Here is a 15,806-nt window from a genome sequence, read left to right on the forward strand (position 1 = left end):
GTACACTCGCAAGCAAGCACCTATACATGTGCATAAACACACACACATACACACATACAGACACCTTTGGTTACTTGGGAAACACTACGTGAACCTCAGTGCCCAGGAGAGCCTCTCTTCTACAGGAATAGCTCACAGGTCACTGTGTGGCACCATCATAGCAGGTCAATACACCTTAAGTGAGACTCTACATATTTGATCACTGTACTGGTGAGAAGGAGAGAGGCCAGGAAACTGACAGAATATAATCTGACCAAGAAATGACTGGTGAGGAAGAATTCAGTGATGAAGAGGAGCTGAGGCTGCTATCAGATTTAAGTAAAAAAAAGGGAACTTTTCCCACCTGAGAATCCAATTAGGCTTTTAGCTTAAAATGTCATCAGGATTAACACAGGACTGGCAGAATGTGCCGCACCCTGGACTGTTGACATCAAATCCTGCTTCAATCAGTTCCTGACTGAATCTCTCAAAACCATAGTGATGAAGTTGACCAACCTAAGGGGAAACAGTTTTAGCACAGTTTTAGCACAGCAATTGGAAGGAGGTAACCCATAAACACAACAATCCTCATGGCAAGTTCTCCCAGCGCAATGAGACCCTGTAACAGGAAGTTCAGACAACAACACATTCATGTGTGAACACGTTGCCAAGTTCTCATGCAAACATTCTTTTCTTGCCCTTCAAGCAAGACACACAGGCAGGTAGGGCTACAACAAACTATTTGAATATGCTTTTTATTGCTTTCATATAATACATCTGTTTTATTTGTTAACTACATGAAACACACATAAAGTTTAAACCTTTCTTTTTTACATATTACATGTTGGGTTTGGCACGTATTACTTCTCTTTCACAGACTCGTGAACACTGTTTGTGATCTGCCTTGTTTCTCTGTTCATTTATCATTTACCTGACAGTTAAAGACAACCTGAGCTTGTCTCACAGCTTCCTTTGTGTCTCTGTAGGTTTCATTTTTAACTAGTCACGATGCCAGAGAGCGAAAGACCTCAACACACTTGGATACCTCGAGTAATAAGTAAGAAAGTGATTTTGAACAGTTTGCACACGTCTGCAGCTGCTGCATGGTGTCATTTGTAACTGAAACCATATCTGCCTTCCTTCAGGGTGTATCTATGGGATTTTTCTCATCATGTTTATTGTTCAGGGGATTGTCGGTAAGTGAGAGAGGCACTTTACTCAGACTGAATTTATCTACATTCATTTATGTGTTGGAAGGAAAATTTGAAAAATCAAATAAGAACTATGCAACAACAACTTGGCAGTTGTCTTCATTTTCATCCTTGTGCTCTGCAGGATGTGTGTACTTTAATGACTGTCCAAGGGCGCCCTCCATTCCCGTCTTTATGGTTATTTGTGGATTCATACCTGTCTTGTGGGGATTGAGCTGGTGTAAGAACAGCTGCAGTATTTTCTGCGACTGTCTGTTCCTCTACCTCTATTTTTCCTGGTTTATCATCGGTAAGTATCCTGGTTCTGGATCATTTGACCCAGCATTTTGAGGAACTTTGCTTTGAGCAGCCTTATTAAACAGCTCGCTTTCTGTTAAAATCAAGTTTTGTTCCACGTTTCTACTTTTGGGTCCACACTTCTAACTCCACACAGTCTGTAGCGTCAGATTGTGACAGTAAGCTTGAAGTTATAATCAGCTTCTTAACAGTGAAGGTTGCTGTTGTAATACACGGCCAGGCACTGCAGTACATACCCGATGTGATTAGCAACATGATGGTGAGAAACTATGTATTTCTCAAAGACCAAGTGAAGCTTCTCATGACTGAAATTAGACCAAAAACAAAACTTAAAGCAAAACTATTTTTGAAAAGTGGTACCATTATTGCCCTGTGCTTACTGAAAATGTAAGCCTGTCACTTCAGCCTCCAAACTGCTCTAAATGCTCAGTTTATGATTTTTTATACTGTTGGCTCTGTACAACTCTGGCTGTGAGCACAAACGCTACCTACAGTTCAAACTGTCAGTTTATGAGAGGTAGCCAATCAGAAGAAAGTTGGCTTAAGAGAAGAGGAAGAGAGGCCAAACACATACATGTGACACTGCTATTCTACTTATTTGTTTTTAATATTTGTATTCATTTATTTTTTTCCCTGGACCTCATTGTCTGTTATCTGATATCTACCTTGAATGTAACAGCGCTTGTGATTGGTCTTTAAAGAGTATAGGTTGTGTGGTTTACTAAATGAAAGTTTTTAAATGCAAGAATTAATGCATTATGGCAATGTTTGCTGTTGCCAAGGATGATCAGACTTTATTTTCTGAGATCTTATTTATATTTTTCAGGTAGCATAATCATCTACTCCATCTATGAACCCGACTACAACAAGAACGCTACAGACACCGACCACTACTGCAACAAGACGCTCTACCTGTCTGCATTTTGTTGCATCACCCTGACCTACATCCTGACAGGTGTTTATGTTTTCACTTATTTTTTTGCTCTCTGCACCAACCAGATAGAGGTTTACGATGATGAGGCTCGGCCACTGCTGTGGGGCTAATCATATGAATGTGTGTGCGTTTGTGTTTTCCCCAACTCCCCTTAGACCAGTAGACCAATACTGATGAAACAGATTAGAATGGTGCCGCAATAAAATATATCACACTGTATGAACGTATACTAATACTAATAATAATGGCTCGGACTGAAATAAAATCATAACAACAGACCAAATATTATACTAATATTTTAATCTGTTCTTTATTTAGAACTTCATACACTTAATGTTGGTTAATACAGCAACATGTAGTTTTTGATCTTTTGTTAGAGAAATCTTACAATTAACAATTCATGTTTAATCTTTTATCATCATTTATTAAACTCCATGTACTTTGAAACTTTATGAATACAAACAAAGATGTTTATAAAGTAAATCATATGTAGTTCAATACGGAGAGATCATTATTACATTCATCTGGAATAAGTGAACATGACTTATTGAGACACAGAATTCAGTTAAGACACTGATGACCCATCATAGCAGAGTAAATGATCATGATCTTCCCCATTTCCCCCGTTTTGTGTTAATGAAATGTGTGATTTTTTTTATTTGCCAATATCCATGCTGTTTCTTTTTTGTTTAATTGTAAGTCAACAAAATGAATAAATAAATAAAAGGCCGCCCTTTTTATTACCCTGTTACATCTGCAACTTTTTGTCAACAATTTAATAAATGTGTATATTTTTTTTCACAATGAACTAAACAGAAACAAATGTGGTATTTTGTAAGTATTTTGGAAGAGCAGAGATTTCGTGCTTCAGAGAAACACATGTCAGACAGGAAAGGCTCAGTGGGTTTGGACAACAGGACAATGCTCCGCAGTCTGTTGTAGTCAGTGCTATCCTCTATGCTGTTGCATGCTGGGGCAGCAGGTTGAGGGTTGCAGATGCCAACAGACTGAATAAACTGATCTGCAAGGCCACTAATGTTGTGGGGATGGAGCTGGACTCCCTTAAGGTGGTGTGGGAGAGGCGAATGTTGTTCATGATAAGGACAATACTGGACAATACCTCCCACCCACTCCATGACGTTCTGGCCAGTCACAGGAGCAGGTTTGGTGACAGACTGAGATTACCTACCTGCAATTTTACACTTAAATGCAGATGTTGCTCTCAACCTTGGTGTTTTTCTAACCGTTCGTACTGTGGTGAGTAAGTACTGAGCCCAACATAAATAACTTATATAATAGCCAATCAATATATAAATTAAGATTGAAGCAGCCACTGATCCAATTTTTCATCCTGAGACCAATCTTTTAATTTAATCAAAGTAAAGTTAACTTTTACTTCTGAGCCATAGTGGTGGCTCAGAAGAAGTGGTGGTGGGTTTTAATAGACGAGCTAGCCTGGTCTATATTAAAAGGACCTCCCCTCATATTCAGACCTCAGCACCGCTCAGTGACAAGAGACAAATCATCCTATATGTTCACTTTTTGTAGTAACTCCAAAATTAACTGATAAAAACATTAGAAAAGGAAAGAAAAGAAAGAAAGTACCACATGATGTGCAGCTGTTTTATTGATAAAGTTAAAGAGAAAACATCAAAGGAATTAATCATCCATGTAACTGAGTCACTAGCTGTGTCCCAAAACGTCGGCTGCATCCTCCGGAGGCCGCATTTGAAGGCCGATTACGTCACAGCCAGGCGACGAAGGCTGTCCCAATTCGTCGACTCCTTCAAATGCGGCTGACAAATGCGTCCTTCATTTCCCCGAATTTGAAGGATGGGTCCGGTGTGTCCTTCGTGGCCCACCGTATCCCAGAATTCATAGCACGGCCCAGCCAAATTTCAACTGCCAACAATGGCGGCCGCTACTAAGTTTTAAAATTAGTCTTATTAATCTTTCTGGGTCACAAAATAAACTTTTAACATATTTTCAGGCGAGAAAGTAGCTGTGTAAATTACAAATATCTGCTTGGTTTATCAAGACATCGCATATTTGCAAAAGTGCGCCGACGTTTTCGGAGACGTCTGTTACCCACCCGCTCGATAGCAAGCCGGGGGGTTCAATGGTCACTCCAGCCGGCGAGAGCAGCGGACTCCCGGCTTCATCGTTTTCAGACCCCCGCTCTTTCGCTACTCAGGTTAAACATGATATACAAGTCACTCGGATAACTTAAAAATGTAATTGTTTGGCTTTTTTTGGTGTTTTATTTGTTCCGGAGTAAATCGGGTTGGCTGAGATCAAAGTTATTAGATTATTAGATTAAATAAAACTTTATTAATCCATCGGGTGGGTTCCTCCGGGATTTTCACACAGCTGAATAAACGTCAAACAGAAAACTGATTAAACCGAAGTGTGAGACGGTCGAGAATTTACGCCAGTGTCCTGTTATATTTTAGATAGCAAGGAGCAGACGGCCGACACAGCGGTGACGCAAATCTGAAGGCTAGACGGTCCCATTTCACAGCCTCGCACTTCCGGCCTTCTTGGTCTTTGAAGGACCCGGCCCACGTAGACAGCGAAGGCCGGGTCCTCCGAAGGATGCAGCCGACGTTTTGGGACACAGCTACAATATGGAAACATAAGTGGTACCTCAGCTTGGTGTTTCAGAAAGCTGCTCATCTCAGACCTGCAGAGCGTCTTATTTAAACACTGAATGTAGTCAGCTGCATGAAGATGAGATTTTCTCTGACAGCATTAAAAAAAAAACCCTAATGGAAGGTCAAAGGTCACTTGATGGCTGAACTAAAAACTTTAATCTGGAATTCTTCCAATAGTGTGTTATTTACCACAAAGTAATTCAGAGTCATTCATATCAGAGCAACCAGAAAGGATAATATATTTTTAAATATACAACTTTCTACAGGACTAAATATATTATCACTGTGTAACAGTCCACAGCCTCTGAGAACTCTCTGAATATCCGTATCACACTGTTAATGAAGTGCTGGGTTTGTCCATCTTCTCCTATCTTCTCATCCAACAGTGGAGGTCTGAAGAAGACTATGAGTCCTGCTTGGTCCCTGTTATGACCTTTACTCTTCCTGATGTTTCTGAAATGATGTCTCTCTCAGTGCGTCAACAGAACACCTGGCACAGGACAGCTGCAATGAAAGGGAGGAATTTTCTCCAAACATCTGGGCCAAGGAAGCTCAGCTTGGTCCTGATGGTCTCCTTCACAAGTTTTTCCCCCAGGGTGAATGTAGCTGTTGATAATAATGTGGACTGTTATTAAAGGGTACATGAAACGCTTAACACATACAGGCTAATTTACATCACAGAGCTCTGCTCTGAAATACTGACCTAGATGGGACTCTGTCTGTGAAGTTGGATTTAAGAAATAAGTGCTTAAAGTTAAAGATTTAAAACATACTTAGTGCCATCTTCTGTCAGTATGGACTGTGATGTCATGTGGTTGGGGCTATAGAATAACATTAGTTTATTTTAGCTGACTAGTGGCAGAATCGATAACTCAGAGGAACATAAAGACACTGAAGCTAAAAAATCTGTTAAAGGGGATCACTTTTGTGCTGTCAAGGCCTAAGAAACCAAGGTAATACTGTCCACTATCACTATCAGTCTCTTTAACAGTAAGTGGCTATTTCCTGTTTGGCTAGATGCACTCAAACAGGAAATCCAGCTGTTAGCTGTAATGTTTGGACTTATTTGTAAAACACTATAAATAAAAACGAAGGAGAGCGACTTTCACACATCAGGTGACGGCCTGGTGAAGCCAACAGAACCGCATCATATACAAAAAAGCTAAGATGAGATTCTTATTTTGCCCAAGTGGATATGAACAGAATCGGTGACAATGAGCAGCCCTGGCCGAGTCCAAAACCCAGCAGAAAACGAGTCCAAATTGTTGACGGCTATATGGACCAAGCACCCCATATAGTTAAAGCACTCCCTCCAGTTCCTCTTCTTGAACATGGGAACGACCATCCTGTCTGCCAATCCAGAGGTACCACCTCTGATCTCCACACAACATTGCAGAGGTGTGTCAACCAAGACAGCCCTACAACTTCCAGAGCTTTCAAGAACTCGTGGCAAACCTCATCCACTACAGGTTGTAAAGTCTTTACTTGTTAACAATTTCTTTAAAAAAAACAAAGCTTGTGTTTTACTGGGAGACATAAGCATGGTAGTTTGTATTGCAGAGTTATCAGATACATTGTGGATAATCATGGAGTGATTGTTTTTCTCTCAATAATGACTTATTGATTTTATGGATGCTACATTTCTCCAGACGAAAGCTTCAGCAGTTTAAACGCAAATATCTGAAATCACCATCTTCATCTGTGGCATGAAATATTACTGCACGACCCCACTCTGACCACACACTAATGTTAAAGCAAAGCAGAGGCTGTAAATATGTAAATAATATAATTTATTGTATTTCTCCACCCAGTTTGGGAATGTATAAGTATAGAGAAGATAAGGACAGTGAGACGCAATATTTTTCACAGTGTAGTTTGTGCAAAGTGGTCTCCATTAGCAGGAGGAAAATTAGCTCATGTCAGCATTCATCACCCAGTGTACTGTGTCAAAAAGGAATCTATCAATCAAACAGGTCATACATATTTGGTTAGTCATAAATCACTGAACTTTCCATGAAAAGTGGAGGGAAGAACTTGGATGACAACAGCAGAAACATCTTGATAGTAAAAACATGTTTGACTGGTAATACTGGTTTATTCAGAGTTTTGGTTTGTGTTCAGTTACTCTCTGCGCAAAGTTCAGCCACTTGCTTGCTTTCTTGCTCATTTCATGTGCAGAAACTAACATGATAAATTATGTGAATACTGCATAATAACAGTAATAGTAAAGTCTTATGTGCTGGTGTTCATATTATTTTGTTATTTTTGGTATGTAAGACTTTTCATTTCATTTCATGTAATTCGTGGAATTCAGAGTCCATCTTTTCTCATGTTCACTAAAAGCTCACATGAAACTGATTACTGAGCCAGTGTGTTATAGTTTTAATCTTTCTATACAACAGAACACTTTACCGGAGATGTGGAAGTGTGCCTATATTCTCCCCCTACTGAAAGGTGGTTCTTCAATTGTTAATAATTACAGGCCAATTTCCAAACTCTGTTTCTTAGCTAAGGTTCTTGAAAGACCTTTTAATGATCAATTTCAAGTTTTCAGGTTTCAAATTTCACATTTTATTGTCATGTACAGGTAAACAGTGTATCCACATTCATCCATAATGAAATTCTTTGGCTCGTGCTCCTCAGCTTTACAACTTTACATGAGACTATCGTTTAAAAGTTATATGGATGAAAATTTTATCTCCTTTCCAATTTGGTTTTAGGAAACTGCAAAGTACCTTAACTGCTTCCCTGTGGCCTCATAGAGATACTTAGGTATTGTGATTGAGGAAAATCTTTCATTTAAGTCACACATTGACCATGTATTAAAGAAACTAAGGCTGAAGTTCGGGTTCTTTTTCAGAAATGGATCATGTCTTTCTTTCACCACAAGAAAAAGTCTTGTTGCTGCCACTTCTTTACCCCTCCTGGATTATTGTAAACCTTTAACACACCACTGTACTCTATATTTTCTGGTTGACTTGTCCTCATTGGCCTTACGTAGGATGGTTCATTGGTATCACTTTATCTATAAATCTATTACTGGTTTACTGCCCTATTATTTAACAGAGCACATGTTACACAAACAGTTTAGTCACTGACTGTGTCAGGACATCATTACATTCACCCCTCCATCAGTTTGTGCAGATCTTGGGAAGAAGGCATTCTCATTTTCTGCCCTTGTTCACTGAGTAAATTGCAAAAGGATTTGAAACTCTCAGTGGATTTCACTTGCAGACTTCAAAAGACGTACAAATGTTTTTGTGAAATCATCACTGGGAACACTGAGACACTGAGTCTCAATGGGACTACCTCTATAAATAAAGGTTAAATTATAAAAAAAAAATTACAGATGCTCTCCTCCTTACGAGACTTCAAGTGGGATTCCCTCCACATTAGCTGACTTAGGTCATTAGAAATAAAACAGTGACAGCTGACAGCAATGTAAAAGTTGAATATTAAGGTATATGAAAAATAACAGAAATTAAAAAAGAAAACCACAAAACAGCAGCTACGCACCATTGTAAATACCAACACCTTTTCAGTCCCACAGTGTAACATACTAACTGAGCTATGTGACAAATCGTCGGTATGTTACGCTTTCGGTCACCCAACACGTCTCTATGTTATGCACTCGTTAACAGGAGGAAACATGAGAACCGTTTGGACTGAATCTAGACATGTACATTTATTTTACTTTCTCAGCTTTGGAAAACAATATCTAACATGATGAAGGTTGTGGTTAAGGTTAGGGATAAAGTTATGGTTAGGTTTAGGATTAAGGTTAGGGTTAGGGCTGGAATACACGGCTGGAACATCCACAACCCGGCGGGTATAATAGGAACGCAGAAGGTTACCTTATGCGTTCCCATGGGACACCTCAGGATGTGACAAATTGTTGGTATGTTATGCGTCTTGAGTGAGAACGGTCTCTAAATACAAAATAAATGAAACTAGTGAGAATGCCCTTAACTAAATGGTTTCTCTAATGAAATAAACACAGAGATTAACCTCTGCAGTCTGACTGAAACATATAAAAAGATAAAAATATCGACCAAATCCATCAACACAAAGACAATGGTGATTTATTGTTTTACAGGAATGCTGTAGCACTACATTGCTTTAGATCATCGAAACAAGAATTCAATGTACGTGTTTAACTGTACAAGATGTGGCAAATGGAAACAGCACACACACGCACACTAGTTGCTAAATCAGCTGGGGAATGTTTTTTTCTCTTTGTAACTGACAGTTTGATGACAGGATGTCCTGAGACGCTGCTATAAGTCCTGACACCAAATTGCAAAAAATCCTGCACTTGATGGTGACTTATGCTGTTGGCTTGAAGTTAGCCTCTAGTGTTGTTTGCCACATCGCCATCAAATTCTTGACCTTGTACAGTTCTAGGCTTTTCAGGATACATGTGTGATTGGTTGGTTGGTTGGTTGATTGGTTGGTTGATTGATAATACTTTATTCATCCTGAAGGAAATTGGGTTAAGCCTGCCAGCCTTATGCCAGCGCCATCTTACCCCTCCGACCACACATACATTACACAAACATCACATAGGGAACACAGGTCAGAGAGGCATAGCAATGGAAAATGCACAACATGAGGAAAGACGAGGAGAAAAAAAAACTCCCCCCAGACTGAGCTCCAACAGGTGGCCTTGAAGGATGTGAATAGAGGGTCAAAACAGTCTTAGCATCTAAGGGAGAATTTTGTTATTCCCATCAGCTTTTGCCTTGAGCATCCAGCTGGCGCCAGGGGGGCCACATGAGATGAAGATGGTAGTTGTTTTGGTTAGTGCGAACAAACTGCTTCCAATTTTACAGTTGGTCTAATGTCTGTCACTGGTCACCAGGTCTCTCAATTCCCGTTCTTCTTCTCCAAGATCTTATCCATATTGCAGAGCCATGAGCTTCTCCAAGATCTTGCCCATATGCGTTCAATACACAGTCTGAGTACTCACAGCCCTGCCCATCATCATTAATCTTGGCCAGCCTTGTGGGATTTTGAACAGCTGTAGCCGCTTGTTGTTCTTTGATAAGCCAGGTCCGAGCCAGCTCCAATCAGCCAGAACTCTGTTATCATGATTCCGAATTGGTAGATGTCGTTCAATGTCCTCCATCGAGAGTGTCGCCAAACACACGACACAACCGACCATCAAATATCCAGTAGCAAACGTCTCCTCAGAACAATTGGGCTCTACCAAGCCCAGGCTTCTCATCAAGAAGAGGTTGTCAGTTTCATTAAAGGACCAGTTGATCAAATCCATAATTCTTCTTTAGGTTTTTAGAGAACAAGTCTGGGAGACTCTCTGAGGGTAAGAGATAGGCGAGACTATACAAAAGACACGAGAAGCTAAGCAGGAAAGATAAGGGAATAGGAGAGGGAGAAGGAGAAAGTGTGACCACCTCTGTCAAGAGCCAAGAGAGAATGATGAGGCAGAGAGAGAGAGAGATTTTAGGATTTAGTAAAATGAAAATGTCTTAAATATTGACTTCATTTGTTATGTTGACTTTTGAATCTAATTATTTAGCTGTAACTTCACAGGAACGAGATAGGTGACAGAAACAGAACAGACACAGTATCTGGTGATTCAGTGCACACAGATATAGAGGATAACTTCATGACACAAATGAGAAGTGCAGATTTAAAGGGTTAACAAACACAAGTGAAAAGAGTTTTGATTAGGTCATTGCTATTGCTTTGAAAAGGGTCTGCCCATGTATATAAGCATATATAGTATACGGCTCTGAAAAGCTGCAAATTAGAAAGATATTTCTTTAAAAAAAAAAAAAATTATGACCGTCCTGTTTGGCAGTGTAGCAATCAGTTTTGATTGTCTGATTATCAATCACTGCCTGAAGGCCAAGAAAAATACCCAACTAGATTTATTCCTGAGTAAATGGGTTTGGCTGAGATTAAAGTTAAGCTTCATAACATATTAATCGCAGTTATATTAAGAGGGGACGGCAGTAAAAACTCCAGACCTGTGACATCATCAAGTACGTTGGTGTTCCAAATGCATAAATTGCGAGTCCGTATTCGCGTTCTCGCTAAGTCCGGACTCCCGTGCCAACTTTCATCTGGAATTAGCGAGAAAGCGAGTACGGACTCGCATACTTGAGAATTGAGAAACGGCTTGAAGGGGTGTCCAAATTCAAATCCTCCTGAAGACTCAGCCTTCGCAGTCTACGTGGGGTAGGGTTGGGTTTTGATTATCGATTTTCCAATTAAAATCAATTCTAGCTTGAATAACACGATATAGATTCATTAAAATCCTGGATCGATTTTTAAATATACATTTATTTTGCCCGAAATGCCACAATCTCAGGTTAAACCTCACAAAAACCACCAAACAGCTAAAACAGTAAAAGAGATCAGGTACACGGATTCTGCACAAAGATGTTAGCTTTCTCACCCGACGGCATGGAGACGCCGTTGAGGCTGAAAGACGATTTAAACCGATTTAAAAGTTTTATCTTTGAAAAATTTAGCTAATTTGATCAGACTGACCTAAGATTTGTCCACAAAGAGGATTTCAATGCAAAAAACAAATCTGATTAATCTGCACACAATTTTGTGTGTTTTATTCTACATTTCTACACTCTTGGTTTTGCTGGTCAAAAATATCCAATCATTAGAAATGAATAGGAGAGACAACAATTAGTGTAAATAACTGAGTTTGTCACATGTACACTTGCAAGCAAGCATACGTGTGAATACACACAAACACACACACACACACACACACACACACACACACACACACACCCCTTGGGTTACTTGGGAACCACTATGGGTACCTTGGTGCCCAGTAGAGCCTCTCTTCTACAGGAATAGCTCAACATTTCTATCATTCAGTGATGAAGAGGAGCTGAGGCTGCCATCAGAGTGAAGTCAAAGAATGGGAACTTTTCCCAACTGAGAATCAAGTTAGGCTTTTAGCTGAAAACGTCATCAAATCCTGCTTTAATCAGTTTCTGACAGAATCTCTCAAAACCATAGTGATAAATTTGACCAACCTGGAGGGGAAACCGTTTTAGCACAGCAATTGGAAGGAGGTAACCCAGAAAGACACCAAAGACATGGTTAAATTAGAAACATACTGCAATCAGTATTTTGGATCTTAGTTTTGAACAAAAACAGAGCTGTTTCACCATGTCACGGTCTCTGCTTTCCATTGTTTTGTTGAACATAAAGGTTAAAATGTCCAAAACAATTTTTAAAAATGGCTTTGTAGCTTTTATTTTATGTAATATTACTGTTATACAAACGATTATCTGAGTAAATGGCTTGTGAATCCTCATGGTTCTCCCAGCGCAATGAGACCCTGTAACAGGAAGTTCAGACAAAAACAACACATTCACGTATGAACACGTTGCCAAGTTCTCGTGCAAACATTCTTTTCTTGCCCTTCAAACAAGACACACAGGCAGGTAGGGCTACAACAAACTATTTAAACTAACACGCTTTTTATTGCTTTCATATAATACATCTGTTTTAATTGTTAACTACATGAAACACACATAAAGTTTACATCTTTCTTTTTTATATATTACATGTTGGCTTTGGCACTTATTATTTCTCTTTCACAGACTTGTGAACACTGTTTGTGATCTGCCTTGTTTCTCTGTTTATTTGTCATTTACCTGACAGTAAAAGACAACCTGAGCTTGTCTCACAGCTTCCTTTGTGTCTCTGTAGGTTTCATTTCTAACTAGTCACGATGCCAGAGAGCGATAGACCTCAAAACTCTTGGATACCTCGAATAATAAGTAAGAAAGTGATTTTGAACAGTTTTGCACACGTCTGCAGCTGCTGCATGGTGTCATTTATAACTGAAACTATACCTGCCTTCCTTCAGGCTGTAGCTCTGTGATTTTCTTCATCGTGTTTAATGTTCAAGCAATAGTTGGTAAGTGTGAGTGGCTCTATATACAGACTGAATTCATGTACATTCATTTTATGTGTTGGAAAAAACATTTGAAAAATCAAATAACAAGAACTATGCAACAACGACTTGACAGTTGTCTTCATTTTCATCCTTGTGCTCTGCAGGATGTGTGTACTTTAATGACTGTCCAAGGGCGCCCTCCATTCCCGTCTTTATGGTTATTTGTGGATTCATACCTGTCTTGTGGGGATTGAGCCGGTTTTTGAACAGGTGCAATATTTTCTTCGACTGTCTGTTCTCCATCCTCCATTTTGCCTTCTTCATCATCGGTAAGTATCCTGGTTCTGGATCATTTGACCCAGCATTTTGAGGAACTTTGCTTTGAGCAGCCTTATTAAACAGCTCGCTTTCTGTTAAAATCAAGTTTTGTTCCACGCTTCTACTTTTGGGTCCACACTTCTAACTCCACACAGTCTGTAGCGTCAGATTGTGACAGTAAGCTTGAAGTTATAATCAGCTTCTTAACAGTGAAGGTTGCTGTTGTAATACACGGCCAGGCACTGCAGTACATACCCGATGTGATTAGCAACATGATGGTGAGAAACTATGTATTTCTCAAAGACCAAGTGAAGCTTCTCATGACTGAAATTAGACCAAAAACCAGACTTAAAGCAAAATTATTTTTGAAAAATGATACCATTATTGCTCCGTGCTTGCTGAAAATGTAAGCCTGTCACTTGTTGGGATTAAATAATTTGCAATAATGCTATGCTTTCTATTAATAAGTGAAAAATAAAGGCATTAGACTATGTGTCCTTGGGGAGTAGAAAGCTGTAGACTCTCGCTCACGCTTCCCTGGGAAAAAGTAGATAACAGGGGACCATTTCTACTGGAAAGTTACTGAGACACTATTGTTTAGACTAAAGTGAGAGAGCTGGTAATAAAACTGTTAGGGCCACACCACCATTTTTTGATCCGCGGCAACGTGTCATGCAGGACGCATCTCCCTTCTAGAAGTATTGTGAAAGAGAATTAAAGTGTTAAATGGTCTACTGAGCAGTGTTTTGTCTTCCTCTGAGGAGTCAAAAGAACTCGGTGAAATGTTGATATTTAACACACTTCAGCCTCCAAACTGCTCTAAATGCTCACTTTATGTTTTTTTTCTACTGTTGGCTCTGTACAGCACAAACACGCCACCTACAGTTCAAACTGTCTGTTTATGGGAGGTAGCCAATCAGAGGAAATTGTCTTAGAGGAAGAGGAGCCAAACACATACATGTGACCCTGTTATTCTAATTATTTATTTTTAATATTTGATTTCCCCCCGAACCTCATTGTCTGTTATTTGATATCTGCCTTGAATGTAACAGTGCTTGTGATTGGTCTTTAAAGAGTATAGGTTGTGTGAGTTTGATCATGTGAGTAGGGAGTGTTTGTAAGCTGTGAACAAATTGCCAATCTGAAGAAAGTTATTTGAATTTGAATTAATACTTCTAGTTGCAGACAAAGGATGAACTGAGAGGCTGCAAGAAGCAGAATCTAAAACGAATCAGCATTATTTAAAAGTGTTAATGACGTAAATCAACTTCAGTGGAATAAAAATCTATAGCTGGAAGTTAGTATTAAAGAAAGACACTAGAATGAGCAGGATTTCATTTTGAAATGTATTTCTTTAAAAATTAAACTAGAACTAACAAGAATAAATGCATTACAGCAATGTTTGCTGTTGCCAAGGATGATCAGACTTTATTTTCTGACATCTTATTTACATTTTTCTAGGTAGCATAATCGTCTACGCCATCTATGAACCCGACTACAACAAGAACGCTACAGAAACCGATCGTTACTGCAACAAGACGCTCTACCTGTTTGCATTTTGTTGCATCACCCTGACCTACATTCTGACAGGTGTTTATGTTTTCACTTACTTTTTTGCTCGCTGCACCAACCAGATGGTTAACGATGATGAGGATCGGCCACTGCTGTGGAGCTAATCATATGAATGTGTGTGCGTTTGTGTGTTCCCCACCTCCTCTTAGACAAGTTGACCAATACTGTTGAAACAGATTAGAATCGTGTCACAATAATATCAACACTACACATGGGGCACTACGAACTCTTTGTTTCAAACTACATGCTACACACCACCATGCCAATCAGATTACTTCTTCCATGTGTGGGTAAAAAGGTGACCCTCCTGGATAAGATGGCAAAGGTTTGCTGCGTTTTGGTGAACATGTGCCCCAGTGTGGTAGTAAAACCAGGGAAAAATGCTCTTGTTAAATACTCTTAAGTCTTGTGATGTTTATGTAGTGATAAGATTTCAAAAGAGACAGTAAATTACAGAATGCTAGTAGTGGGTGATATTATTTAAATGCTGTCATGATTTTCTGTAAACATTTTGTCATTTGTAAACTATACATGACGTTGATTCTACATTGTTACTGATGTGATGTTCTACAAAGTGGTTTTAATTAAAAAAAAGGAAAAAATTGATTTGATTCTTTATTCAACTTTTTGAACAGTGGTACTTGGTAAGTACATATTCAGTAAATGCAAATTATTTACATGGCAAGTGAGGGGTCTGACAAAATGCTTTTGCCATTATGTAATCTGTAACTTCCACATAGTATGCTGATCACTGTGATTTTCAATGATTAAACTGTAATGGAGACGAGCAAACATATTGGCAGATCTGAGAAGGAAGAACCTGTGTTATGAAAATGATTTTAATCTTTTATACATGATTGCATTTGAGCTTATTAAAGAGCTGTGGCTCCTGGTCAACTGAGGGTCAGAAGCTCTTGGCAGGCGTTAAGGATCAGCCAATA

At 39.3% G+C, this 15,806-nt stretch overlaps 2 protein-coding genes across 4 annotated transcripts; both read left to right on the plus strand.

The window, feature by feature from the left end:
• Positions 1 to 620: 620 nt before the first annotated feature.
• On the plus strand, positions 621 to 6,531 carry LOC112846204 (transmembrane protein 272-like). Of its 3 annotated transcripts, none has more exons than XM_025905576.1 (6): positions 621 to 701; positions 966 to 1,036; positions 1,125 to 1,175; positions 1,315 to 1,479; positions 2,314 to 2,442; positions 5,550 to 6,531. In XM_025905576.1, the coding sequence occupies exons 2-6, from the start codon at positions 988 to 990 to the stop codon at positions 5,708 to 5,710; spliced, it is 555 nt and encodes a 184-aa protein (XP_025761361.1). In that variant the 5' UTR covers positions 621 to 701; positions 966 to 987; the 3' UTR covers positions 5,711 to 6,531. The 3 variants fall into 3 exon arrangements, with proteins under 3 accessions (XP_025761361.1, XP_025761363.1, XP_025761362.1); XM_025905578.1 differs by having other exon boundaries at positions 623 to 701; positions 5,462 to 6,531; XM_025905577.1 differs by lacking the exon at positions 621 to 701 and having other exon boundaries at positions 844 to 1,036.
• Positions 6,532 to 12,424: 5,893 nt separating this feature from the next.
• Positions 12,425 to 15,806, plus strand: LOC112846205 (transmembrane protein 272-like). Its single transcript, XM_025905581.1, has 5 exons — positions 12,425 to 12,517; positions 12,786 to 12,856; positions 12,946 to 12,996; positions 13,140 to 13,304; positions 14,755 to 15,806. The coding sequence occupies exons 2-5, from the start codon at positions 12,808 to 12,810 to the stop codon at positions 14,967 to 14,969; spliced, it is 480 nt and encodes a 159-aa protein (XP_025761366.1). The 5' UTR covers positions 12,425 to 12,517; positions 12,786 to 12,807; the 3' UTR covers positions 14,970 to 15,806.

Source organism: Oreochromis niloticus, linkage group LG3 (assembly GCF_001858045.2).
Source record: "Oreochromis niloticus isolate F11D_XX linkage group LG3, O_niloticus_UMD_NMBU, whole genome shotgun sequence".
NCBI lineage: Eukaryota > Metazoa > Chordata > Actinopteri > Cichliformes > Cichlidae > Oreochromis > Oreochromis niloticus.